At 42.6% G+C, this 25,644-nt stretch overlaps 1 protein-coding gene across 1 annotated transcript in view; it reads left to right on the top strand.

The window, feature by feature from the left end:
- Nucleotides 1-25,644, top strand: part of XYLT1 (xylosyltransferase 1) — a 177,626-nt gene that overhangs the window by 70,790 nt on the left and 81,192 nt on the right. Inside the window, exon 2 of the mRNA XM_063171939.1 lies at nucleotides 15,339-15,864. Coding sequence (XP_063028009.1) covers nucleotides 15,339-15,864 — 526 coding nt within the window. The remainder of the gene's footprint in view (nucleotides 1-15,338; nucleotides 15,865-25,644) is intronic.

Here is a 25,644-nt window from a genome sequence, read left to right as displayed (position 1 = left end):
AGTGTTACCATGCAGGGAGCATAACCTCAAACCATTTTATTTGTAATAGGAAAAAATACAAGTTCCTTTGAACATGAGGAACTGCCCTACACTGTGCTGTAGGGGTAATAAATGCATGGTAGATCTGGTCAAATCCTTGTAGCTGTGGTTTGCTGGCTCAGCAGTGCCACAATGGACAAGACTTTGGTTTAGGACACTGTGGCCTTCCCAGTGACTTTGATTTGATTTGCCTCCACTAACAATGTCATGGTGACAATGGCTGTGGTTGCAGAACCTCTTAAATGTGCCCTGGTGCCATCTGGGGCAGCCTGTGCCTGTGGACCAACAGCTCCAGATTGATTTGCTGTGGCTGCAGCTGGGGCAGGGGGCTCTCTTGTTCCTGTGGGGGTCTCTGGGGCACACTGCAGTGTGTGGGGCTCTTGGATTTGGAAAACCCTCAGAGCCCTCAGCCCATCCTTGTTTCAGCTTTGCATGGTTCAGCCTTGAGGCTTGTTCCAGCACTTTGACAACAATAGAAATGCAATGTCCTGGGGAGTTAACTGCTAGAAATGTCAAACCCGTGGTTTTGGTTATACTCAGATCTTTTCCAGTTTGACTAACAGTCCTTTAGCTCTAAACTACTAAACTAATAATGAAAATGTCATTTTATATGGCACTTCAGAAAGAATAGTAAGAGAAGAAAGCAAACTCTTGGTCCAAATTTGTTGTGTCACTCTGAGAAAGAAGAGATAAGATGTTGACCTCAGGGGTTATTAGGGAGAGGCTTTGGAGTTTTGTTTGATGACTTTCATTGCTGACAAAGATCTGGAAAATACTGGTGGCTTTCTTGACCGCACTCAGGGCTCCTGAGCCAGCCAAATTAAGGTGTTGATACACCTGTGCCAGTCCAGCAGTGCAAGGGGCAACCTTGGATGGAGGGGAGGGATGGATGAGGTGGAGAAACAGTGCAACCCTTGGTCCTTAGCTGAAACTGTATTAGAGCTTTAAGGCTGAAAAGTTTTGGGATGTTTCATGTGCAGGGCAGTAGAGGAGGAAGCCTGACTCATCTTGGCAGCACTTCACAAAACCTACTGTCCTAACTTCAGGCAGAACCTGACCCATGGCTGTTTTTATGTTCCCTTATCTATTCAGAAATGAGCTTTTTGTTCCTTGTCTGACAGCTTTGCAGCTCTGCAAAGATTGGAACCCAGGCAAGGGTAGCAATCAGACAAAAGGTGAACTATTGAACACCAAAGCAGAAGCTGAGAGATAAGATTAAAAGACAAACATAAACCACATTGTATTTGCCATGGATGGCATCTGACAGGATGGGTGCCCAGCAGCAAGGTTCAAGATGGGGTCAGAAATTGTAGTCTGAAGGAGATTGAGGCTAAGTGTTAAATACACTTAATTCAGAGTTCATGTCTCAAACTGTCCATAATTTCTAGAGAATAATCTAGATATTTATCAAACTCATTCTTTCTCATTGTTTATACCATGTATGTCCTGAGTAATATGTAAAACTTCTGCTACCTATACATTTACACTTATATTTTAGAAAGCTGCTTTGTTTTCCTTACTTCTTGCCCAATTTTTGTAAATTGCTCAGGGTCTTGGAGGTCTGAGCCCTTTGTTTAACATTCCTGAAAGCTGTCTACCTTCACATCCATATGTGCTCATGTCACAGTCTGCACTTGCTTGACATAAGTTATTATTGAAGATTGGATTTCTTCCCTTGTAATTCCTTTTTCTGAGCCATGCCTTACTCTTGCCGTTGTACATTTTGTCATTAAGTCTGCTTGATCATTTTTGTACTATCAAGAACTAAAATCTTTAACTGCTGGCAATTCCCCTAATCTTCAGTCAGTTTTTCTTAAATAAATAATATTTGCCATAGACTTGAGGTTGTACCATCATCTGCATGAGAGGTAGACTGAATAATCATAATAAATGGACTTACTTACCAGCCCAGAACTGAGCTCTGAACAAAGCAACATTATATCTTGTTTCCAGGATTCCTGGGAAAATTTACCCCTTGAAAAAAATCTCTTTAGCTCTTAGAAAAAGTGTGGCATGGGTTTTTCTAAATCTGGAAAATTGTTTCAGCCTTGTTATTTCAGTGTCCCTTTTGCTTCATATTCTTTGTAATGAAAACTGGCAGTTATTTTACATACTGGAAAATCTTGCATGATTGGTCTCAGTTCAGTATCTGCAGGAGGAAATTAAGATTACACTGCTTGCACATTAATGATGAACTTCCCGTGGCTTTTTAATGACATTTTACTTTAAATACAAAGATTCTATTGTTGGCAAACAAGATCACCATAGTTAATCCTAATGATCAGGATCCGACCATATTTGTATTAATGTGATCTGTAATTAAAAACAACTGCTTTGTAATAGCAATTCAGTAAGTAATTAAATGCTGCTTTTTAAAGACTTTTTCTTTGCACTTAATGAATGTCAGGCTGACAGTCAGGAGGGCTGGTGTCAAACAATTTCTTACAGATACTCATCAATTAAGTTTTTCATGTCAGATAGTTGCCTTTCAGTTTGCACTCTTGGCTCTGCCCTTTTCCTGTGCACTGGGCTGTGTATCTGCAGTTTACTTCTCAGTGCAGTGGGTAGGCCATTTCCTTGCTCTGATTCTATTTTTATCAGACTTCATGCATGTTTTTTTTCTGGTGTTGGATATCCTTTATTTCACCGTTCTCCCCCACTCTGCCCCTCCAAATGCCTGGAAGAGCAGTGAAAGTAAATTTACTTTTCTGCCCCATGCAGTATCATCCTGGCTGTTGTTCCTTGCTCAGCAGCTTCTTTCTTTGAACATACTTGGAGACAGTTTTCAAGGTAGATGTGTTTAGAGCTTCAGAAATTTCATTGCCAGCCAGTTTACAACATAAATGGAATTATATTGGAAAAAAGTACTGGTTCTTTATAGGCGATTCATTAGAATGTGGGCACTGCATAGGATAATTAGCACTGCAAGCAGTTGTAGCTCATTATCTAGATTTGCTCTGAGTTCAGACACTGGTGGTGATGTATTTTGTGAGCAGTACTGTGCTGGAACGTGCTGTATCCCTGTGGAGCTGACGGGAGTTGAAGACTTCCTCCTGTCCATTGACTTCTGGGAGGGCACTGCCAGAATTTCACCTTATTTGTAAAACCAGCACTGAATAATACTCTTTTGTGTGGGAACAGTCTTGTTGGCTGTAGAGAACAGAGGAATTTGTATTTATAGATGTGTAACATTGCAATTGGCATTCCCTCTCTCTGTGGATGACTGATAGCAGATAAGATGAACGGGGGATTTTTCAACCACCACTGTCTTGCTGCAATATTCTGTGTCAGAGGGGACTTTTGGCCAACTAGCCCACATTTATTCATTAACTGCAAAGGAAACAGATAATTCAAGTGACTCTTAACTTATTTCAATCTTGTCTATAAAATTAACACGAACCACTTGTTTACTGGAAGCAGCCCAGCTCATGCCTTCAGTTGTGGAGTTAAGGATGATAACAATCTTGTTGCTCTTTCCAAGATGTTCATTATCGTGCAGATTTCAACGCAATGAGAAAATGTTGCCTAATACATTCCTAAGTCTGCTCTTTTTTAAGTTCCTTGAGCAATTCGAGAAGCCAAAAATAGCCCATTTCAACAGTCATTCAAAGGGGCTACTTTGAGAAGAATATAGAATTTATTTGGGCATAAACTGAGAATCTGAGCCATGGAGTCGCTCATTGTTTCTTATGCCGGCTTTTGCTGCTTTAAAGGACACGCAGGAATTAAACTAAGTGAAGACGACAGCTCCTTCTCGGCTTTCACCGCCTGCCAAACGCATCCTTTCACATGCGGATTTGCAGCAGGCTTCGGCTGGCATCAGCTTTCTGCAGATCGGCTGGGCCAGCATCATTTCATGCCAACGGAGAGTCAGAAAGGGCAGCGCTGAGCTGGGCTGGCAGTGAGCGCTGCTCGGAGCCCGGAGCGTGTCCAGCATCGCTCTCCATCTGCGGAGCGCTGGGCATCGCCCTGCTGGGAAAGCTCCTCTCCGGCCCTTTGTGTCCTTTGTGTCACAGGGCTTTTCCCTCCTTCCTGTTTGCCCTTCAGCTCTTTGCCGGCCTGCATTGGTATTCCGGCCGGCTCGGCCTTCAGCAAACATTTCTGTGCCAGCGCGGCCCGGGAGTGGCGAAAGGCCGAGCGAGCTTCGGCATCTTTCCCGTGCTGCTTCTCCCCAAACAGCCCGGCCTTCACAAAGGGATTGTGTGCAACCTGTCACCACGAGGGGCTTCTCGGGGAAAGCCTTGAGGTATCCCTGAGTTTTCCAGGCTGCTTCCAGGGGAGGCAATCTGCTGCCGGCAGATGTGCACAAGGACCAGGAGTGTGGGCATTTGCTGAATTTGTACCTTTCACAGCAGCATCGCTGAGAGACAGCAGCTCATCAGACAAAATAGGACACTGAAAGTCTTTTCTCTTGGATATATGGATATATATTCTCTTGGATATATATATATGGCCCAAAGGGCCAAAGCTTGCAGAATGGCGGTACTTGATCTGCCCCCATCACTTAAGAGACACTGTGTGTCTGTCCCTCCTTGGCATTGCCTAATGTGGACAGATCCCTCCTTACAAACCATGCATTAGAAGCTGTTAGCTTCAAATCTGTAATACCAACAGCTCCCTTAGGCTGATTTCTGGCAGTGCCCTCATCTCTGCAGCTGATGCATCCTACGCGAGATTTTAGGTAGAGATTTTCTTCCTTTTAAACCCTTGCAAATATCACTCTGCTGAAGTGTTATTATTATGTTGGTGAACATGTAGCATTATAATTGTCAGGTGTCACTTTGATATTTGGAATGGTTGGCATAGTAAAATTACTAATGAGAAATACATGTTTTGAAAGATATACATAGGATGATGTGTGAGCTATCATTGTGCTGTCTCTGCAAATGAAACTGTGTTCCAGCAATCAGAAAATTCTCAAAACAGTTTCTTTCTAAAGAATTACAGTGCACTACAGTAGTAGTATGTGCACCAAGGTTGCTGTAGATTATTAAATATGCTTGTAAAAGAGAACTCTCTAGTGTGTAAAAGACTAAATCCTGTCCTACACACCAGGTTTGAGATATAAAAACAGAGACTGAATTTTCTCATTTGTTCCATGAGAGAAAGCACCACTGGATTTGTGACATCACTGGCACCTTGTCCCTGCAACTGAAATGTGTCTTTGCCTTTCAGCCTATCACAGTGCTTGGTGGGAGTTCAGGAGTGCTGCAAAATCAAGAAAAAAATCCAAAGAGCAGCTGTAGAGAAAGCCAAAAGTAGTAATCTCATCCTGCAATCATCCTTCTACTGCCCATTTAATTCCAATTAAGTGGAAATAATGCCACTGTTGAGTATCACCACTGTTCTATTCCCTCACAGCATGTTTTGGACTAGTGCTGATGTTATAGAAGACAACTTAGCGAAATCTCTGAATAAATCTTAAAAAATCCACACAACATCTATTTGTAGATGCAAATTTAAAGTTTCCCTGCTCACTTTACATTATTTTTTTGTTTAGAATAGTAAAGTATGAGGAAGACACAAGCAAGAATTTCTAGATAGACAGGAGTCATTTTTCATCACTGTTTCTCTGCCTTCCGTTTTTTTAATGCTCAGCATAATGATGTTCATTAAAACAATGGAGTATATTGTGATTTGATTTTTCTGTGTGGCATAGTCTATGAGCTAAGTTAACATTATACTGTGCTGCCCATCTGGTTCTGTCAGCTGAGGATGTGGATGTGCTGGGATATGATCGCTGTGTGTGGAGGGAGTCCTTGTTTCTGACAGAATTGTAAGTGTGGAGTTATGGAAATATGACCATTGTTAAATGCAGTGTAATTACAAATAACTGTTTTGACAGCCCTGTGCTCACAGCACGAGAGGGAAGCTGCTCTGTGGCCAAAGATATATAATCTTATATACTATAGAATCTGGTGTTTGGCTCAAGTGTACTCAGTGTGTTTAGTACAGTACAGAAAAAGGGTTTGGTCTCCAAAGTGAGTGTCTATTCAAGAAAGGGAAGAGGGCAGTTTCCTAGAAAACTTTCTCATGTCTTTTTCTAATGCTTATGTTCTTCATGATCCTTGCTGGAGCCAATAAAATGACATGTTTTTGAACCTAAGGTGCATCATTTTTGGTGTCAAAAATTTTTATTTTGCTCTGTCTTTTGACCCCAAACTCTGTCATCTTTCATCATGTTGGTAAAACTGCTCACTTGTATAGCTCTGAATGAATTTGCCAAAACTGAGAATGCAGTACCACACAGACCACCCCTGCTGAGGCCAGCCCCAGGCTGAACTGCTGACAGGGTAGCTAAGGAGCTGGGTGGCACAGCCCATAATAATCTTCTGGCTTTTGCAGTTTTATTTCATGAATGTAACTACTGGTCTTGCAGAAGAAGGTACAAACCAGTATCTGGCACATCCACTCTGCAGTCCCCCTGCAGTGATCACCTGTGTGGAAGTATTAATATTTCAATCTCGCCCAAAACAAGAGGAAATATGGAAGCCTTTCATTTCTATGTGCTTGGCTCAAAGACTCCTTGTGGTGCTGGTGAAAAAAGATTTGAATTAATCTATTTCTTTTAGTGTTGTTCATTTTAATAGGCTTTGCTCTTCATGCTTGTTGTATTGTAATTCTGATTTAACAGCATTTATCAGTAGAAGATCACTGCAGGGCCTTTAATGATTATAGTTGTTTGAGCTGATAGTCTGAGACTATTTAAAAAGGTCCAATTACTTCCCATTTATTTGTGTTGTTTTTTTCCCTCCAAGTAACAAAATGTAATCCTGAAGTTCATTATTATTCTTTGTATTGTATTCATCTAAATAGATTTTCTACCTAATTAAGGCTGAATACGTTTGTGCTAAACTGACTGTACTTTACAAGGATGTTTTCATTTGTGTGAGAGGGCGTCTTTGCTTTCTACCATCCATATTCTGATTATATTTAATTTCTATAGCTGCCAGAGATCTATTGTGTGTCTCAGCAATTCACCCTGGGCTGCTCAAGATTGTTTAGATTGGAGTTGGAATAGGCATCCTCATGAATTTAGTTGGAATCTAGTTAATAACAAGTCACCAGGAAGCAATTTCATGTGTTTACTACTGCTCTGAAAGATGTAAAATCTGTATTGGATGAAAGAAATAGAGATGAAAGCTGAGGAATTCAGATTAACCATGTTATTTTTTTTTATGGGTTAGATCATTGAGAGGAGAAGGCAAAAAAACAGAAATGAAAGTTTGGCTGGTAATGGGTATTCAGGGTGGTTATCATGTCCATAGTTTAAACATGGGAATGATTGAGCTTTACTCTTGCTCTTACTTTGTGTTCTTTATTTACATACTATCTCTTTGGGGCACCTTTGACAAACAATGAAGCAGTGCAATTTGATGAGAAATAAAAACACAGAACGTGTCACATTTTCCATTCAGTATCAGAACAACCATCAGGAAAAACAATCATGTAGATTTATCAGTTCTTGACCTCACCTGCTGAGCTCCTGTTAAGAAGTTATGTGGCATTAATTAATGTCTGCTGCTGCTCTGCCTTGTCTTTTCAGTTGAGGGTTCTGTTCAAGGATCATGAAGTATAGACATTCTTATAAAAAGTCACTTAAATATTTTCCCTTGAAAGTATTTAAGAAGTATTTCAGAAGACTGACTTCCTTGTAAGCTCCTTCATGTCTGAACTCTTTGTTGCAAGATCCACCTTCTCTAAGGAAGAAGCTGTAGGAAAATCAACCTCCAGGGTTTTCCTGAGCTTTCTCAGGAGCTGCATTTTGCACTGTCAGGCCAGTCCTTCATGTCTTTCCTGGTTTTGTGGTGAATTCTGTTAAAGATGTGGCTGTGCTGAAGTGGATCCAGGAGGCTCAGTGCCCCTGGTTAATGTTGCAGGACAGAGCTTGAATGAACAGTCTTTTGAGGGCTTGTTTGCTGGGAACTGAGCAATGTCTTGTGTCATGCAGGGATGGGTTCCACTGCCCACACCCAGGCAGAGCTAAAGCTGATGGAGAGCAGAGATGGGAACTATTCAAATGTGTGTGTGTGTATACACAGACAAAAACCTGCCCCAGCTCAGGGAGTGTTGCTGTTCCTGGTGGTGAATCCCTGGGAGGGACTTTGCCAAAATGCAGGACTTGTGCCTCAATCTGGAGTCCTAATGAGCTTCAGTGTCATTTGAAAGAGAGCAAAATATGTAAAGTGGGGGCAGTTACTGGTTATAAATCAAATTCTGTTACTGATTGAATACATTTGACTGGCCTGTGATGTCAAAGTGCAAACTTTCCTGAGAAGTTTAAATTAGCAGAAAACAAAGTGGTCAGTTTTGGAAGGACTGTGGATGAGTGCTTTCACAGCTCCCTCTAGCAGTATTCCAAACTTTTTAATAACCAGAACATCTGAAATTACTGTTGATATAATTATGGCTTTTTGAACAGTTACTGTGCTAAGCTGGAATGAATGTGAAAATCTGTTTGGTCTCTTGAGGGATGCAATACTATTTTACTCCCTCATCTAAATCACTCTGAAAGTAAGTCACATGTTAAAAAAAACAGAAAAAAAGAGCAAAAACCAGAAAAACTATTCTGAGAAAAGCAGCCAAAGTTTTGAAGCTGTTTTCCTTCGATTTCAAACCAGAGCATCTTCCCTTAATGTATGTGTGTAAAAAGGGATAAAAGCAACTTCCATTAATGATGTTTTTTCGATGTTGTTTCTCGAGTTTTGGGTCACACTGCTGAAATTGGTGTTAAGGAAAAATAAAAATGCATGGCAACAGTTTTGGAAAGGAAGGGAAAAACAGTCCTCCAAACAATCACCAGTGTAGATGTTCCAGTGAGGGGTCCCCTGTGCACTTTGTGGTGGTCCATCTGTTTCTCTGCATTTTGAAATGCCAAGTGTTGCAATAGTTTTGGGCTGGCTGTGCCTGTATCTGTTAGAACTGAACCTGAAGGACTTGTGCTTTTTCAAGTATCAGAATCCCCCTTTTAACCCAAATTATTGCTTTGTCTCATTTTCCTTTTACATAGCAGAAAGCACTGTGTTTGAAGCAATTACATCTTTCATTGTTGCCAACTTGCAAGTCAATAAATCTATTTTCACATTTTGCACCTCCCTCTCTAATGAAAGGCATAAAGTAATGTGATATATTTCTCACAAAATGCTTCTCCTAAGTCTTCAGCCACTGACAATTAAAGTACAATGTACTTATTACAGCAAAACAGAAAAACATATGGAAAAATATAACTGCATTAACATCTGCTGCCTCTCCTCCATCTGCTGTCCTTGGCCTCGTTTTTGTTCAAACCTGCCAAAAGTACTCATTTTCCAAGGGTCTCATGGCACATCAACCACATCTTCAATTAAAGTTCCCAATTTCTTGTTTGTTTTGATGGCACAATGGGATGTCTGCTCTGCATCCACGTGGCTGCATGAGGGCTTCAGGCAGAGCAGTGGTGGTTTCAGAGTTTGAAAGATGTGAGTGTGGTAGGACAGGAGACAATGGAGTGACCACAGTGTAAAGTTTGTGCTTCTGGATGCAAAAGGTTTTGATTTCAACTAAGAAACAGCCCACAAATGCACAAAGAGAAGGAAAAGAAGATTTAATTGTAGAGATGCCATCCTCTGACTCCTCTGACAATTGGAAGGTCTCTTTACTGAAATAATTAACAAGCACTACCAACTAATATATCACAGCTGTGATTAATATTGAACAGAAACTTGGTTTAATTATCTTTTCATAGTTCTGTTTAAATTCTTCTCAGGCACAGATAAAATAGATGGTCCTGTGAAAGCTGACCAGGTCTCTGAGGCTTTGACATGTGATGCAGATTTTGAAGCTATTCCCCACCTCTGTAAGCTGGTTGGATCCTGAGCAGCTCACCCCAGCAAAGCAGCAAGAGCCTGCCCCAGCTTTGGGGCCTCAGCTGTGTCTGATCCTGCATCACTGCCCAGGCATTGCATATTTTCACAGGAGGTCAATAATTGGCTGCTTTACTATGTGAAAGGAGGAAAAATATGTACTTTTTTATAGTACAGGTGTTAAATTTATAGCTGGTCCTCAAGGCCAGCATGTCCAGGGCTTTGTATTTAGAGGAAGATCTTTGTGTTTTGTTGTTGCTCTGTGTGTGCATGTGCACATTTCTGGTTTGTTTTGCTGTGTCTTTGAGATACCAGAGGAAGAATGTGTGAATGTGTTCTCAGTACAAAAAGACAGCAAATCCTTCTGTGCTGGGGAGAAAATGAGTTGTCAGATAAACTGTAACTGTGAACATTTCCCATTCAGGGCTGGGTTGCGCATGGTCCATCCTTCTGTACAGTATTTATATGACTTTGTTGATAAAGAAATTGTACAGTGAATAACTTTTCCTAAGAAGGGAGCATTTTCTTACTGTCAGGAGGAAGTGCTCTGCACAATGCAATGAACACCTCTGGCAGATAAATGCAAGCTCCTATTGTGTGCCTTTGTGAGCTCAGTAGGGATTTCCTTTAGGTTCCCCACAAAGCCTGTGCAGAAGGAGCCTTGCAGCAGCACTGTGCAGGTGTGTGCCAGGGGATGCTGGAGCTGTGCCTGCCTGCACAGTGTGGGCTCTTCCCTTGGCTTTGGTGCCTTGAGTTGGATCCCTCAGCCACAGTCTGTGTGCCTGTGCTGCCTGCAGAGCTGGTACACCACTCTCTGCTGATGTTTGGGTCTCTACTGATTTAAATGCACATTAGGTTCTCTCTCTGAAAGCAGATTTGAAATTGCTCTAATGCTGGTTTTTTGTGTATTGCAAAAATTACCAGTTCTGTTGCCTAATCCGGGCTGTTGGCAGAGGAACTCCTTCCAGGGGCAGTGGGGCACTCTGTGAGTTGTACCTAATGGCTTTGCAGTGTTCTGATTCTGCAACGGGATGCCCCACTGGCTTGTTGGAGGTTTCCTGTGCCCACTTTTGGAGCCATGGTCTTTATTTTTAACCTCCTGCCTTTAGCATGCAGGATACAGCAATTTACCTGTAAAAGTACAGGAGAACTTGTGACTTGGGCAACCCCAAATGCATGTTTGTGCTTGAACATGCTTAGCTTGGATGCAAATATAGCTGACAGATGTGTCTTCCAAATATAGGCAAGCAGAATGTGAAGAGAGGCATTCTGCAGGTGTGCAAACCTACCTGGGGTCTGGCTGAACTGGTGTGGGTTGTACTTGCAAAAGCCTCTGAGAGTGTTAACAGGCTGTCATTAAAATCCATTGGTCATTACAGACCGCTGGGAAGTTCTTCCAGATTCTCTGTGTTTGTGCTAGGTGCAGCGAGCAGCAGCAGCTGTTGCTGGGTCTGTAGTAGGTGACAGCAGCAATTTATTCCATGGTTCCCTCAGTAGATTGCAAAGCCTCTGCAGAAACCCAGGCTTTCCCTCCTGAGATAGATGGGACTTTGAATTCAATCAAGCTCAGGGTACCTAAGCCCCAGACCCTCAATCACTGCAGATGAAGTGGCTAATACACCAAAGAGCATACATTGTGTCTGAAAAACACACCAGAAGTGGAGTTTGGAGAATTAAAGTCTGTGTGTTCAACAGGGAGCGGGATTTGGAGCAGAATTCAAATTCTCACATTACATAAAATGGCTCTGAGCTTAAAATGTTATTTTTGCATTAATATTATAATACTATTTTTAACATCAATGGCAATCAGTATGTAATTGGCAGTGATCTCATGCATGCTCCTGGGTACAGACTGTTCTTTCCCAGTTTTGGAGTATTTGCTTGTTATTCCTGAACTGCATGCTCAGAAGTCATTATAACTCTCCCTGCCAGGGCTCTTGCCATTGAGCACTCAGCAGTTAACCTCTCCTTGTGTCTTCTGAGAACCAGATAAAGTCAGGACAGAACATTTCTGCTTGTGGCAATCCTTAAGCCTGTGATAGACATCCAGTGTCACATTTTGTCTTGGAAATATGGTGCTGCAAAGTCTCCAGAGGTTTCTTTATAGCATCTTCAGTACCTGAAGCAGCAGCAATAGAGCTGGAGAGGGACTTTGAGCAAGGCATGGAGTAATTGGATGAGAGGGGATGGCTTTACAGAGGTTAGGACTGCAGGAAAGGCACAGGTGAAAGATGTGCTCTTGGGTGGCATGTGTTGTGTGTGACACCTGTAATAAATGTAATAAGGTAGCCTCTCAAATGAGTTGATTTTGGACATAGCCTGTTCTGGTCTATGCCTAGAGAGAATTGCCTTTTGCAAAGACCAAAATGGTGCTTTCAATAGCAGTGTTAGGTGTTGGTTTGAAAACACTGATTGCATTTGGCTGTGGACACATAAGGGCTGTATTAATGGGCTTACACTTCTCATTTGGTCCTGTTATGGCCTTCAGTGATTTGCAAGCACAGAGATAAGGAGGTGCTGCTAACAAATAGTTTGATAAAAGTTGAAATAAATGTTGATTCAGACAGTGAACCTGCTGATGTATGCCCCATGGTACTGTCAGAACTGGGATTGCCTGGTTTCAAGATCTTCTCTCTGTGAGATGATTCTGCCCTGTCTTGAATGTCTTAGACATCCATGACATATAAAATCTGCAATTAATTCAGCACTGTAAAAATAAAGTATTGCAGAGCAAGTAAAACCCATTTTGTGTTGCCAGGTGAGCACCTGATGTGCTGCTTTTTGCTTGTAGCCCTGAACTTCACAAATGAGCACAACTTACTGTCAGCAGCCGCTGCTGTTCTAAGCTGGGAGTGCTGAGTTTCATTTCCTCTGCGCTGCAAACGTGTGGAGCTTGTCTTGAAATCATTGTACTGTAAAAAGCACACGTGGCTTTGGTGAAAGCAATCAAGGGGGAAATGCAGATCAAAGGTGGGTGGAGATTTCAGGTTTTGTGGCATTTAACACTTGCACCAACAGGTGTGACATTGCGTGAGACTGGATTTGACTTTCCAGCTGGAGTATTTGTTAAGTGTGCTTATGTTTCAAGGTGTATCTATAGCTCTTGGTTTTACACTTGTTGTACAGCCCCTGCTTTATTTTTCGTCCCTGCTCCTCCCAAAGAGATGTCCCTGCAGGCACTGGGTGTGCCACTCCTGTGTGGTGGGAGTTTTGTGCTGTTCACTGTCCCTGCAGGCAGGCAAGAGCTGTGTCTGCCTTGGAAGCATTTAGAATTCATTTGTTTATTTCAGATTCCAGCATGTAGACTTGGAGAAGCATTTCCCAGAGGGAGCAAAGCACTTGAAGGAGGAAAATAGTTTAAAGAGGTGAACCATACACCGATAAATCTGCTGTTTGCTTTGCCTTTTCTCCTGAGGTTTCGTCCTAGCGTGATGGGATCTCTGCTGCAGGGCTGGCAAACTGGGAGCAAAGATTCCCATTGAAACATCACACAAGTGTAGTGTCAGATGCTGTGTGACACAAGAACTGCCCACACCTTATCTTCTGGCACTTAGTCCTGCTCCAGAGAGGTTTGGAAGGAGCAGGAGGGCAGGGTGCAGGAAGGGCTCTGTGCTCCCCAGGACATGGGAGGTGTGTGCCTCTTGCCCTGCTGCAGGCCAGGGTCTCCTTTGTGGCTAATAGGAGAACCAACTGCAAATCTCCTCTCCCTTCATTTCCTTTTAAATAACATGCATTTGCTTTACAGTTTAGGATTTTTTTTTTTTAATTTGAAGACAAAAATCATTTAGTGAGAGTCAGCCTGTGAGAGAGAATGTTGCCAAGATACATGGAAATATCCTGTCATGGCATTGCCTTAGAGACCTTACAAAAGGTTTATTGAAGAAAACAGAGTTGGCTTTTTTCTTTGAAGATCCATTGAAGATACAGGACAAGTGGTAGGAGCTGGGCTCTGAAAGTAATTTTTTTTAATTTTAGTTCAGTCATTCCTGGGAATTAAGGCTGCCTTGAAATTATGTTTTGTTTATTTTGTTTCTCTTTGGTTTTCATGCTTTCACTTAAATGTTAGAATTTTTTTTTTTAATATTTCTTCCCAAACTATAAGTATTTTGCTTGTTTGAAAAATATTTGGAATTTGGTTTGTGAGTTGTTGTCTGGTGTTGGGGTTTTTTTAAACTCCTTTGCATTCATCTGTGTCTGACAGCTCAAACTCGTTGCAAACGAGACATTTTCATGGAGAGAGAATCACTTTATTCACTCACTAAACAACTTCTTCTAATGAATAAGCTATTCAAACATTTCCCATTGCTGAGCTTCAGAGGTCAAACTGATACTGACTCCCTGCATGGCCTGGGATAAGTCATTATCTCTCTCTCCTTTCTCTGCAAACCCTGACTGTTAAATAGTTCCTCCCAGAAGAGGTGTGAGAAACAATTAGCTCATGCTGATAAAATGTTTTGAATACAAAATGTGGTTGATAGGTGCTAAAAGATGCTCCCATCAGTCATCATTAGTGATGCTGTCATTTCCTAGTCTCTGATTTTTGGTTATGTGCTTCCACAAGTGGAAAGGAAACAGGACACAATCAAAAAATCTACCAATATTTTTACTCCTGTCTTTAGATGTTTTAATAACCATTCATCATTGATTTTATCTGCTACTGTTCACTTTTGCAAACAGAGATATTTCCATGTCCACGGATCTAAAAATTGTGTCCCCCATAAGTTTTCACAGCTGGAGCAAAGGCAGCTCAACCTCACCCATCCCTGATGCAGACAAATATTTTACATGGTCTCTTCCTTTTCCTTTATATGATAGATTTTGAATGTTGCAAAGTTATGGGCTGTGTATTTATCTAAGAGCATCGAGGGGAGGAGGATGATGGTTAAGAGCTGACACCTGAGCCTGACTCTGACCTTCCCAGGGAGGGTTCAAATGTGTAGGAACTCAAGGGAAAAAAACAAGTGCAAAATTGGGAGGGATTTGTTTTGTGCCAAAGTTACTTCACTGAAATAAAGCTGAGGCTGTACTCAGGTGATGCTTTTTGCAGAGAAAATGAGGCAGTTCTGGGATACCAAACTGTGATGGTTGATCACAAGGAGCGAAGGAAAGCATTGAAGGACCTGCTTTTGCTGGTTTGAAACCTGTGTCTGTTTTCTCATGGATATTTAATGGTGTCAGGGTGAAGTGTCTGGTTAATCACTGCTCACAAACCTGTGTAAAACCTCCCTGCTCCGTCTGAGATAGGGCTTGGACTCTGGCCCAGTGAGGAAGAGATGCCAGTGCAGGTGACTTGGGCACCCCAGAGGCCTCTCAGCTTTGGTCTGCTGAGATCCAACACAGGGGGTTTCTGCAGTGTGTTGGATTGTAATTGATCTATGTTTTCATGTAAGAAATGCTTGCCATGCATGGGATGTGACTGTTTAGTAAGATGAGTGTAATTTTTCTCCCCATTTATAGGATGGCTATTTTTCCCACCGACCGAAAGAGAAAATGCGAACAGACAGCAATAATGAAAATTCTGTCCCCAAGGACTTTGAAACTATTGATAACAGTAACTTTGCTCCCAGGACTCAGAGACAAAAACACCAGACTGAGCTGGTGAAAAAACCCCTTAGCAAACAAAAGGAGCACTTGAGAAAGAAGCTGGAAGAGGAGAAGATGAAGGAGAACTTGCTGCTGGGGAAGAACTCCAACGAGGTGGTGCAGTTCAGCAATCCCCTGGGAAAAAACAGCAGCAACAGCAACAACCTGAAGGACGTTGACAGGTTTCCCACAGAGCAGCTTATACAGAAGCTTGAGATGAGCTCCCCTGAGCTGAAATACGACCAGCCCCCCAAGTGTGAGGTGACGGGCAAGGAGGCCATCTCGGCCATGTCCCGCGCCAAGTCCCAGCAGTGCCGCCAGGAGATCGCGGACGTGTACTGCCAGCACAAGCTGGGCAAGCTGATGCCGGAGCAGGTGACGCGCTTCTGTGCCCTGGAGGGTAAGTGGGGAGATGGAGAAGTCAAACGCTGTCTTGGGGGAGGCATTCTGTGGGATTGGAACGGCCTTCTGCTGACAGAAATGGCTTTATTGCAGGAATGTGTGATGGCTTGGCCCACGAAAACAAGGGAGGCTTTCAATTCCCTTTGAACAAGGGAATAATGTGGATGTCACAAGATCCCTGGTGGATTCCTCTAGAATTCACTTCCACCAGATTTTTATTGCACAATGTGATCTAGGTATTCAGCTGCTACTCCTGTTTCTTTTAGTTCTTCATCCACAGACACAGAGAAGAATAGTCAAAAATCTTGCCATGCTGTGCAGGAGTTGTGTGCTTTTTGGTAATCAGAGAACAGCTATTGTGAATTTTGGAGCTTTTTGCTAACCAATACATGAGTAGCATTGCTGTTATGGCCATTTTTCTGTCACACTGGGGTCCTAAGGTTTTGATAACCCAGGTAATTATTAGAAGTATATAAAAAAATTCCAAAAGCACAGGGAAAAATCCAATTTTGTGACTGACTTCTATTTTTAATGTTCTTGAATCAGCAAAAGTTATTTTCAAAATCACTGCTGGAAAGTCAGTTACCTCTGCTGGCCTAAGCTAGGCTTTGATTGTTGCTTTGGTTTCTCCATGCCCTCAGATCACGAGTTAGCTCTCAGCTTGCTGTCACTTTGCATGTCTGAGCTGACCTTTTTCTACTTTTCAAAAAATAAAAGTGTTTCATGCGCCACTGTTCATCCAGCTATAAGATCTCCATAGAGTAAAATGCCTTTAAAAAAAATAGCATTGATCAGTTGATCAGAGTGGGTATTGATCAAGAAGCAGAATTACCCACAGCAGCATTTCTTTATTCAACAGTCCAGATCCCCACCCTGTAACTGGCCATGCACAGGAGGAAATGCCATGTCTTTTTCCAGGCTGAAAGTGCAGAGGGGATTTATAAACTAGAGAATAAGTCTTGCTTTGAGAGTGTAGAATAACCATAGGGATCCATGGGAAGCAGGGGATATTTAGTTCCTTTCATTGGGAACATCCTCTAATGGCTTGTTTACTGCACCATCACAAAGCAGTGCTTACTGCAGGGTGGTTTCAGTGTGGTAGGGAGAAGGATAGCATTGCTATTACAGGGATTAGGAGGTTAAATTCCCTGTACAGACAGTGAAAAAGAGAAGCTGCCCCAGAGAATGTATCCAAAAAAGCACTTCTCCCTGTAACAAGATTCTTAGGCTTTTAATTTAGATGTTGCATCTTACCAGGATGAATGGTCTGAGCACCCTCATTCCCCAATCCAGTGCATCTGTGACTGTTTGTTTTGGTTTTTTACCATGTCTCTTTTGGTGTTCTTCTCCCTTTCTTATCATGGTAATACTCCAGATTGTTAAGCTGGGTGGGCAGACACTGGGGACAATTAATGGAGCAGGCAGGAGATGTGGTGTTCAGTGGGGAGAAGGGAAGAGGGACAGTAAAGGCAGCACAAGATGAAGGGAAGACAAGAGAACAGTAGAGAGTTAAAAATGGAGCAAAAGCAGACATCAGTAACAGGATGAGCATCAGTGAGTACCCCTGGGCACTGCTGAGGTGCCACTGGTGGAACCCACTGTGCTGTCCTTGCTATTCCTTCCTCTTCCTCCCCCTTCTTCCTTCAGGGCAGGCAGTCCCTGTGCTCTGTGGGAAAGCTGAGGGAGGCCAGCACCTTGCAGACACTGCCCTGCACTTTTGGGACTGAGAATATGTCTTAGTAATGGGACCAGTGCTATAAATCTTGTGTAGGTAAATGTATCCCAGATACAAATATGCAACTGGTACACCTGGAAGCTGTGTTGTCATTAGTGTGGGCAGACACTGCAACTGTGCAATTTTGCACACACCTATGGTTCCGTGCCTTGCTTGGTGATCTCCCAGGGATGCAGGGTGACTTTCCAGAAGTTTTAAACAACAAACAACATCCTTAAAAACAGATTTCTCAATAAATATTTACTGCTTCTTTTCTAAATACAGGATTTATCTCTTATGCCCTGCAGTCAGGATAATAGTGTGGTCTTAGAACCAAGAACAGGGTCACATTTTACCCTTGAAGCCTTTCATATATCTACATAGCACATTGGTATAAATGCTTCCATTGTAATGTCAGAGTAAAATTCTCAGGAAAACTGGGAGCTACAAATATGTCTAAGAAAAATGATGAAAATGTCCAAATGTGATTAATTTAGGAAAAACTTATGTGGTATGGATATATTCCACATTAAAATATTAGGTGCATAAAGATTGAGCCTAAAATTTTTGGGTTTGCTGAGCTAGAGTCTTGTTTAGTTTTTTATTTTAAGTGGTGACACTTGTTTAAAAAGAATAATTCAGAGACATGTTAGCCTAGCCAGATGGATACATGTGGAAAATGTTGATTTTTCTTTGCCTCAAGGTTATTTCCTCCTGCCTATGCTGACAGCTGAAGTTAACCACTTCAACTGCCAGATTTCCTTGGCAGAAAATCTGGACATCCTGTGTTCCATACAAGGTCGCTGTAGAGCAGATTTGGGAGCTTTGCTGTGGAGAAGTGCAGCAGCATATGGAATGGGAGATGAGTTGCTAATGCAGGAAGCACCAGTGCACAAGAAGGTTGGGTCACCAAACCTATGGAGGAGACCCAGACCTTGGAGTCATTTCCCAAATGTTTGAATACAGAACTGTCAAGACTGACATGGGGACCCCCAAAACCTCATGAAAGCACCCAGTGCCTACTGGAGGGCCTTGTATGTGTATAATTTCATAGATCTCTTGAATTTCATAGGCCTGTTAAAGATCCGTTGTCTGAGTTTCAGTGTGTTGTGGTCCCATATCTCCTCCCACTGTAGAACATAAATACTGCTGTTCTTCACCCCCAGAGTGACTCCATCCCTCATCAAAGGTGACTTCATCCACTCTGTTGGTCCTTGAAAGGAGTTGAGCTTGATTACAGGAGAGTTTGTGAAGTGCTGCACATCAGCTTTTGGGGATATAAGACACCCATTGGTGGGATTGCTGATAGGGGAGATGTGGGTAGAGGCACTTCATGTATTAAAAAAGTGATCTGGTGTTTGTCAGCAGCAGTCAGACATCTGGGGTCTGAGCCTGTGTGTTCAGCATGTGAGTGCTGTTCCCATCAGCTTGGTTTGAACAAAGGTTTCCTGTCTCTTTTCAGCAAAACTGTGAAGTATAAATATTTATGCATTGGAGCAGCACATTCATCCATTATCCCAACATATAAACGTGTTCCCAGTGCTGTGGTTTCCATTGAGATGTCATCCAGCTTTTAATCCCCTTGGATCTTGTCTCAGCTGATCAAAACCATGACGCTGCTAAGTGCAGCTATCAATCATGGACAGGACTCCATCCAGCTGGATTGTCAGAAATGTTAAGTGATACATTCACTTCAGTGCTTATCAACGGGAACAGGATCATAGCAGCTGCTACTTTTTAAAGTGTTTTATTGTTTCCAAAGGCAACAGGCAAAGGAAGTTGATTATAAGGAACTTCAATGATGAAAGGAAGGATTGTTAAAATCAAGCGCATGATGTGCCCTGCTTGACGTGCAGGTGTTATTTCCTTGAGGGCTGCAGTCCCTCCAAGGACATGGCTGCTGGAGCAGAACAGGACATGGCATCTTCACCAGTCACCTGACGTGCAGAGCAGGTGAGCTGGCATTTCCCTGCAAGCTGGCCCTAAAAACACAACGCAAAGCTGTGGCACAGGAGATTGGTGTCGAAGGCTTTAGGTGCAGCCTCTCCCAGTCATGGCTGAGAGCAGGGCAAGGGGCAGCTTGCAGGTCTCCCTTGGCTCAGAAGGGAATGTTTGGCCTTTGTAGAAAGAAGTGTGTTTTGGGGAAAATGCATTCAGTGAATGTGAGATGGGAAGTGTAGGGTTTGCACAAGGTTAGATGAGAAAAGAACAAATCCAGGCCTGTGCAGGTTGAGGAGATACCCACAGACATCCTTTGGGGAGTTCCTTTTGTCTCAGGTGACATAGTACATGGTACAGGAGACAGGGATCAGCAACCTGTGGGCAAAGTGGCAGATGTTTCCTTGCTGGGGCCATCTCTGGCCTAGTCCTGCACAGACACTGATTCTCTGCTGGGCCAGACTCCCCTCTGCTCACCACATGTCAGTGCATGTGGACCTGCTGCCTCCTTTCTTTGTCCATCATCATGCATGGTCCTCCTCTTGTGCAGAGGTACTGGGAAGAATCAGAAGTTTAAATGAGGATTCTTGTCTCTAAAATACCCATCACTCTGTACCTAGCTAAAATCCCCTTGAACCAAGCCCAGGCGAGCTGATCTGTGCCACATTGCCCCCCACAGAATCCATTATTACTGTGGGCAGGAGCACAGTCCTGGAATGGCCACTGTGACCCTGCCCAACAGCAATGGGAGCACTGCAATGGCCATTACACAACTCCACATTTCAACCTGATATTGAACTTGTGATTTCTGCTTCCTGTCCCCCTGAGGTGAAGAAAAGCCTAGCTGCTGGCCAGTGCCTGGATTCATCCCTGAGTTCTCTGTTTTTCATTCCATGTGATCATGGCAGTTTGCAGCCCTGCTCCCCTTGCCTTGCAGGGCTGCTGGATGGACACAGAGCACAATTCCTGCTTGGTCACTGCCACCAGGTCAGGAGCCATCACAGACAGTCCCAGGTGGCACCTGCACCAGGCCTCCTCTGGGCCAGCTTCTCCCAGCTGCCACATCCCCAGGGAAGGCTCTGGCCTAATCCTTATCATTAATTACCCAGCTGGCTTTATTCTTGGCCCAGATTATGGCCCTAGATAGACCAAAGTACACAGAGTTTTTTGAGAAGATGTAGTTCTAGCAGATGAGAAGTCTCTAGGAAAGGAGAGCCTCCATTGGTCCTGATTTATTTCCTCTGGGTGTTTTTGTTGTCTTTTCTTAGTTTTTGAATCAAACAGGTTTTCCACTACCTTCATCCTTGTGGGGTAAACCCAGCTTACAATAAAGTAGGAAAATAATCAAGTTTCCCTCATTCCAAATAATTTATCAGCACTGGAAGAGTTTTTTGCAGATCAGACTGCCTTCTCCCTGGTTACTTACTGATAATGCTGCTCTGGCACACTGAAGCAAGTGCTTTCTGCTTCTTAGAGGCTGCTGGGAAGAAAATTTTCCATTTTATTTTAGAAACACAACCTTTTGGTTTTCAAACTGAGAGAAAAGGGCTCTGGAGCTCTGCTTACTGAGCAACACACAGGTAATAGCAATCTGAATGTCCATAATGTTTTTATCTGATGACTTCAAACCACTCAGCAGAAAGAGGTGTGATTCTCAGGAAGGGAGAGGAGAAGCCACAAGATGCCAAATACTTTTTGGGTGGAGCAGAGCTGTTCTTCAAGGCATGAAAATGAGAGCATCCCCTACAGAATTTTAAAAGAGCTGTAATGAAGCACATAGAGGATTTCATCTGCTCAATATGCATGTATGCACACAGTGACATATAAATGTGTGGTTTGTTTAGCTTTTAACATTTTGGCAGTGCATGTTTGGACTCACTGGGTTTGATCTACAGACCATTGAACCCCAGATTTGTCTTTTTCTGCTGGTTTCAGGATTCCAAATGACATTGGCTGCTGCTGCTTTCCTGTTAATCTGTTAGTGTGACAGAATCACTGTGGTGAGCTATACACAGTTAAGGAGCATGTAAGAGCCACTGCACATGCAGCCCAGACAGCATTTTAATTTGCTACACCACAGATGACTCTGGTTGCAGTAAATTTACTGTGAGTAGAATAATTGCAAAATAACCCTAATTGAGTAGTTATCAGCAAACAACATCCTGTGGAACAAAACTGCTTACAATTAATAGCATTTAAGCCATGCACTGGTATTCTGCAGAATGCTAAGATGTAATTACACCATGTACAGAGATTGTGTTCTGTTCTGCAAACCATGTTTCCAGCACTGCTTTCATTATAAAGGGCCATTTCAAGATTCAGTAGTTTGCATTTTAGGCTAAATGAATTTATGGAATAAGTGATGTGTCTCTCCCCTTAACATGTGTGAAGCAGAACCAACTCTAATAAAACCAGTGAAGCTGTGGCAGGAGAAAAATAAGTGGTGCTAGTCTGCTCACGTTCCTCCACGTTAGGCCTGTCTGATCACCTGTGGGTCTGGAGGCTGCAGAATTGGTCCCCAAGAGCAGAGTTGCAGAAATCATCTGGCACACGGCATCTCAAGGAAACGCTGGGAGCAATGCATGACACAAGGAGTGGGGGGCAGAAGGGATGGAAAATTTATGGTCAGCAGTCCTAGTTCTCACCAAGCCTCTGTTTTGGAAAATGTTATCATTTTATGGAGCATTAAAGGGGGAGTGTGGGGAAGCATGGGAGAGGCAAATGGCTGAGGATGTCCTTGCTGCAAACCTCCTGGAAGAGAGTGTGAGGGTAGCAGGAGCTCAGTGAGTATTTTGATAAAGATTACTCTGTATGTACAGAGATGAAAGAAAAGTACTTAAGTGATCATTAATGCTTCTCAGTGATCCCCAGTGTTGATGGGGAAAGTCAAATACAACTATGGCTAAAGAAAATTGTTGGTATGAAGATATGAGCTGGGAGAGTGGGGAGAAGAATCAGAAGGACCAAGAAACGCAACCCAAAACAAAAGCACCAAATTCAACCTCCCCTGTACAAAGAAAATATGAGCCCTACTCTTTTTCATACATAATGTCTTTCATATAAAATTGTTGTTGGACCTCTGGAGTGGGCCCATTATGCTGATTTTAGTAGACAGACCCTGAAGAGGAAAAATGGCATCTAATTATCTTAATTTTATTCAGTGCTAAGCAAGCAGCTGTGTACATTAGTACTGGACTGAGCTTGAGTTAAGCTTCAATGTTATTCTTTCCTAATTCAACGTTCCAACCATAACAAAACTGTGTCAGGGTGTCAGTGTAACATACTAATTGTAAGCAGGCAGCTTTTAGATTTGCTTTTTTTATAAGCCTAAAATGCCACCAAGGACAAAGGAGCACAGATTCAGCTCTGTCTTTCTAACCACTGCACTTCTCCAAGTACCAAGACTTAGCAAATACTCAGTTTTCATGGGAATCTGCAGCTGATGAACTATTATTTTGAGAATGGGGAAGTGTTATGTTCCAGAAATGCCATGCTAGCTGCAGCTCGAGGCTGCCACAGTTGAGTTTGAAGCCAATGGCACTGAGTGTATTATTTTTAAAATAATTGTGGGGGGGGAAACTATTGACATTTAATTTCTTCCTCCTGAGCCGAGGTGAAGAACTTTTCTGTTTTGTGGCTTCTTGAAACAATGCCTTGAATACACACAGAGTTTGTTACTGTATTAAAAATATAATTAAAGGGAATGCACCCTGTTTCAGGAAGGTTTTTAAAAGGGTACATTTCTTTGATGTATTTCGGGAGTCACTGAGCTTTATGAGATCACTGGTTTGTAATGGCTTCCCCTGGAAATGAGGAAGAGTTGTTTAAGAGATCTAACTCTGAATTAAAATGCCAGCAATCTAGGCAGGAAGCCAATCTTACAGGACATTATTGCCGTTTTAAGATTCCAAACCATAATTTGTTTCTGCTGCAAATATTTCTTATGCAGAAGGTAGTTTTAAAACATCCATCTTTTCTCTCCGTGGGTAATCATGACTTCCATAGAAAAACTGAATGACAAGAATCTGTAGCTGAGCAACCTTGAAAAAGATTTTGAAATTGCTCATTGTATATTTAGTCTTCCAAGTAAATGCTTGTCTTTGATAGTTTGAGAGCATGTTAGAAGTGAATAGCCCTGATTCAGTGCTCAAACTATTTTAATATCCAGCTACCTCACTGATTTATCATTTAGTTGTGTCAAATAAGTTACTCCTGATTGGCACCTTTGTAAGGAGGAACAGAGCAGCCCCATCTCCCAGTCCCTGCTGCTGTCACCATCAGGCTCAGCTGAATGCACAGTAAAGTCTGAAGCATTTTACACTTTTACTATAAAATAAGATATTGGTTTAAAGTCCTGGCCCTACTGAAAGGCCCATGGCAATTGTCCATCATTTTTCCTCTCTGGCTTTCTCACCACCCCACAGGGAGGCCAAGGAATTTTTCAGTCCTTTCTTTTAGGGCTTGTTGCAAGCCAAATGGTCGCTATCAACTCTTGTGTTCAGTGCTCAACCAGTTGTTCTCATCCACAGATGTTACTGTAAAAATGATGGAAGATTTAAGCCAAAGAGCAAAATTATGCTGCAGGAAAATCATTGTCTAGTAGCTCAAACTCTGTGGTCTCTGGAAAATAATTTGCATAGCAATTGTACGTGCTTTCAAATTGTGGAATTTGTAGGATTTCTTCTGAAGGCCTGAATTGCTTTTTGCCTTTTAAAACAGAGCCCTGTGCCTGAGAGTATCCAAACACTCCCTGGGCTCTGTCAGCCTTGGAGCCCTGACCACCTCCCTGGGGAGCCTGGTCCAGGGCCCAGCCACCCTCTGGGTGGAGAGACCTCATCCTAACCTCCAACCTGAACCTCTGCCAACAGCCTGCAACAGGTGTAGGTCCTGTCAGAGAGCACCTCACAAAGAGCTGTCAGTTAAAAGGATATTTTTCTGCAAATCTCTTTGGAAGCTTCACTACTCAGCTGAAGTTCAGGGCAGCCCTCGGTGTAACTAGAATATAATTGTTTATATAATTCTCTTTGTTGCAAGGTGATTCTGTCTCTTTTGTGGAGACTTTCTTACCCATACTAATGGAAGTGTTGTGTTGAAGTCTTGATTAATTTCTGCAACTCATTACAAGTTGTAAGAGAAACACTTTGCTGGTGAGAATGCACCTTTGCTGGTGCCTGGCTGTAAACAGCAGCTCAAGCAACCTGGCTGCTTACTCACCTGTGGTTTTAGTGGCAAATGGAGGGTTCCAGGCTGGTGGATATTGCTGTGCAGTGGAACATTGCAATCCCTGCTATTCCCAGGCTGAAGCTCTGTGTGTGTCACTGTGCTGCACAATCGTGTGGAGCTCGACAGGAGTATGACTAAACAGAACCATACATTGTCATGTTCTGCATCTATTTCTGGGCTGTGATTCATTCTGGGCAATTTAGTGAATAGTAGAGAGGAAAAGGGAAGTTCAAAAGAGAAATTTACTGCAATGTATGTTTTACCCATTTGTACTTTCGCTTTTGCATGGGACTGAGGTGTAGGTGCTCTGGAAGAATTTCCCTGTGGCACTGAGCAGGTTTGCGGATCTGTCCCCGAGTCATTCTCTCTATCTGAGACAGTCTCTTTGGTCATTTATTCAAAAACCTGTGAGGAATATACCCCCTTACAGAAGGGAAAGCTGGACAGGAGAACCCAGCCTGGCTCATTTGGCCACCTTGTCAGAGAAAGAAATGGCTAAGGAGAGGTGTGGTTGAGATAAATGTGAGGAGAGCTACCAAGAGACACTGTGGAAAAGACTTGTGTATAACACACACGGGACTTGCCAAACCAGAGCAGAGGGAGGTTACACAGAGCTGAAGTGGTTTTATAAACAAATCCATAATTTTCTGCCAGGAGGTGATCACAAAGCCAAGCTTCCTGTGAAGTTCAAAGCAAAGTGGGCTAGAGGTGTAACTGATGTAATAAAGCAGCTTTGCTGACCCCTCCTAAGTGATGTCTTACTTCAGTAAATTTATTCTATAACCTTTATCAGTGAACCATAAAATGTCTCTATGCACTTCTATCATCAAAATTTTAAATTCACTGAGAAATAAGCAACACAATTTTGTTCTTACAGGAGCAAGCAAAGATAAAGAGGTAGGG

Source organism: Melospiza melodia, chromosome 18 (assembly GCF_035770615.1).
Source record: "Melospiza melodia melodia isolate bMelMel2 chromosome 18, bMelMel2.pri, whole genome shotgun sequence".
Classification (NCBI taxonomy): Eukaryota; Metazoa; Chordata; class Aves; order Passeriformes; family Passerellidae; genus Melospiza; species Melospiza melodia.
The sequence above is the reverse complement of the archived record's forward strand: the minus strand, read 5'-3'. Positions and strand labels throughout refer to the sequence as shown.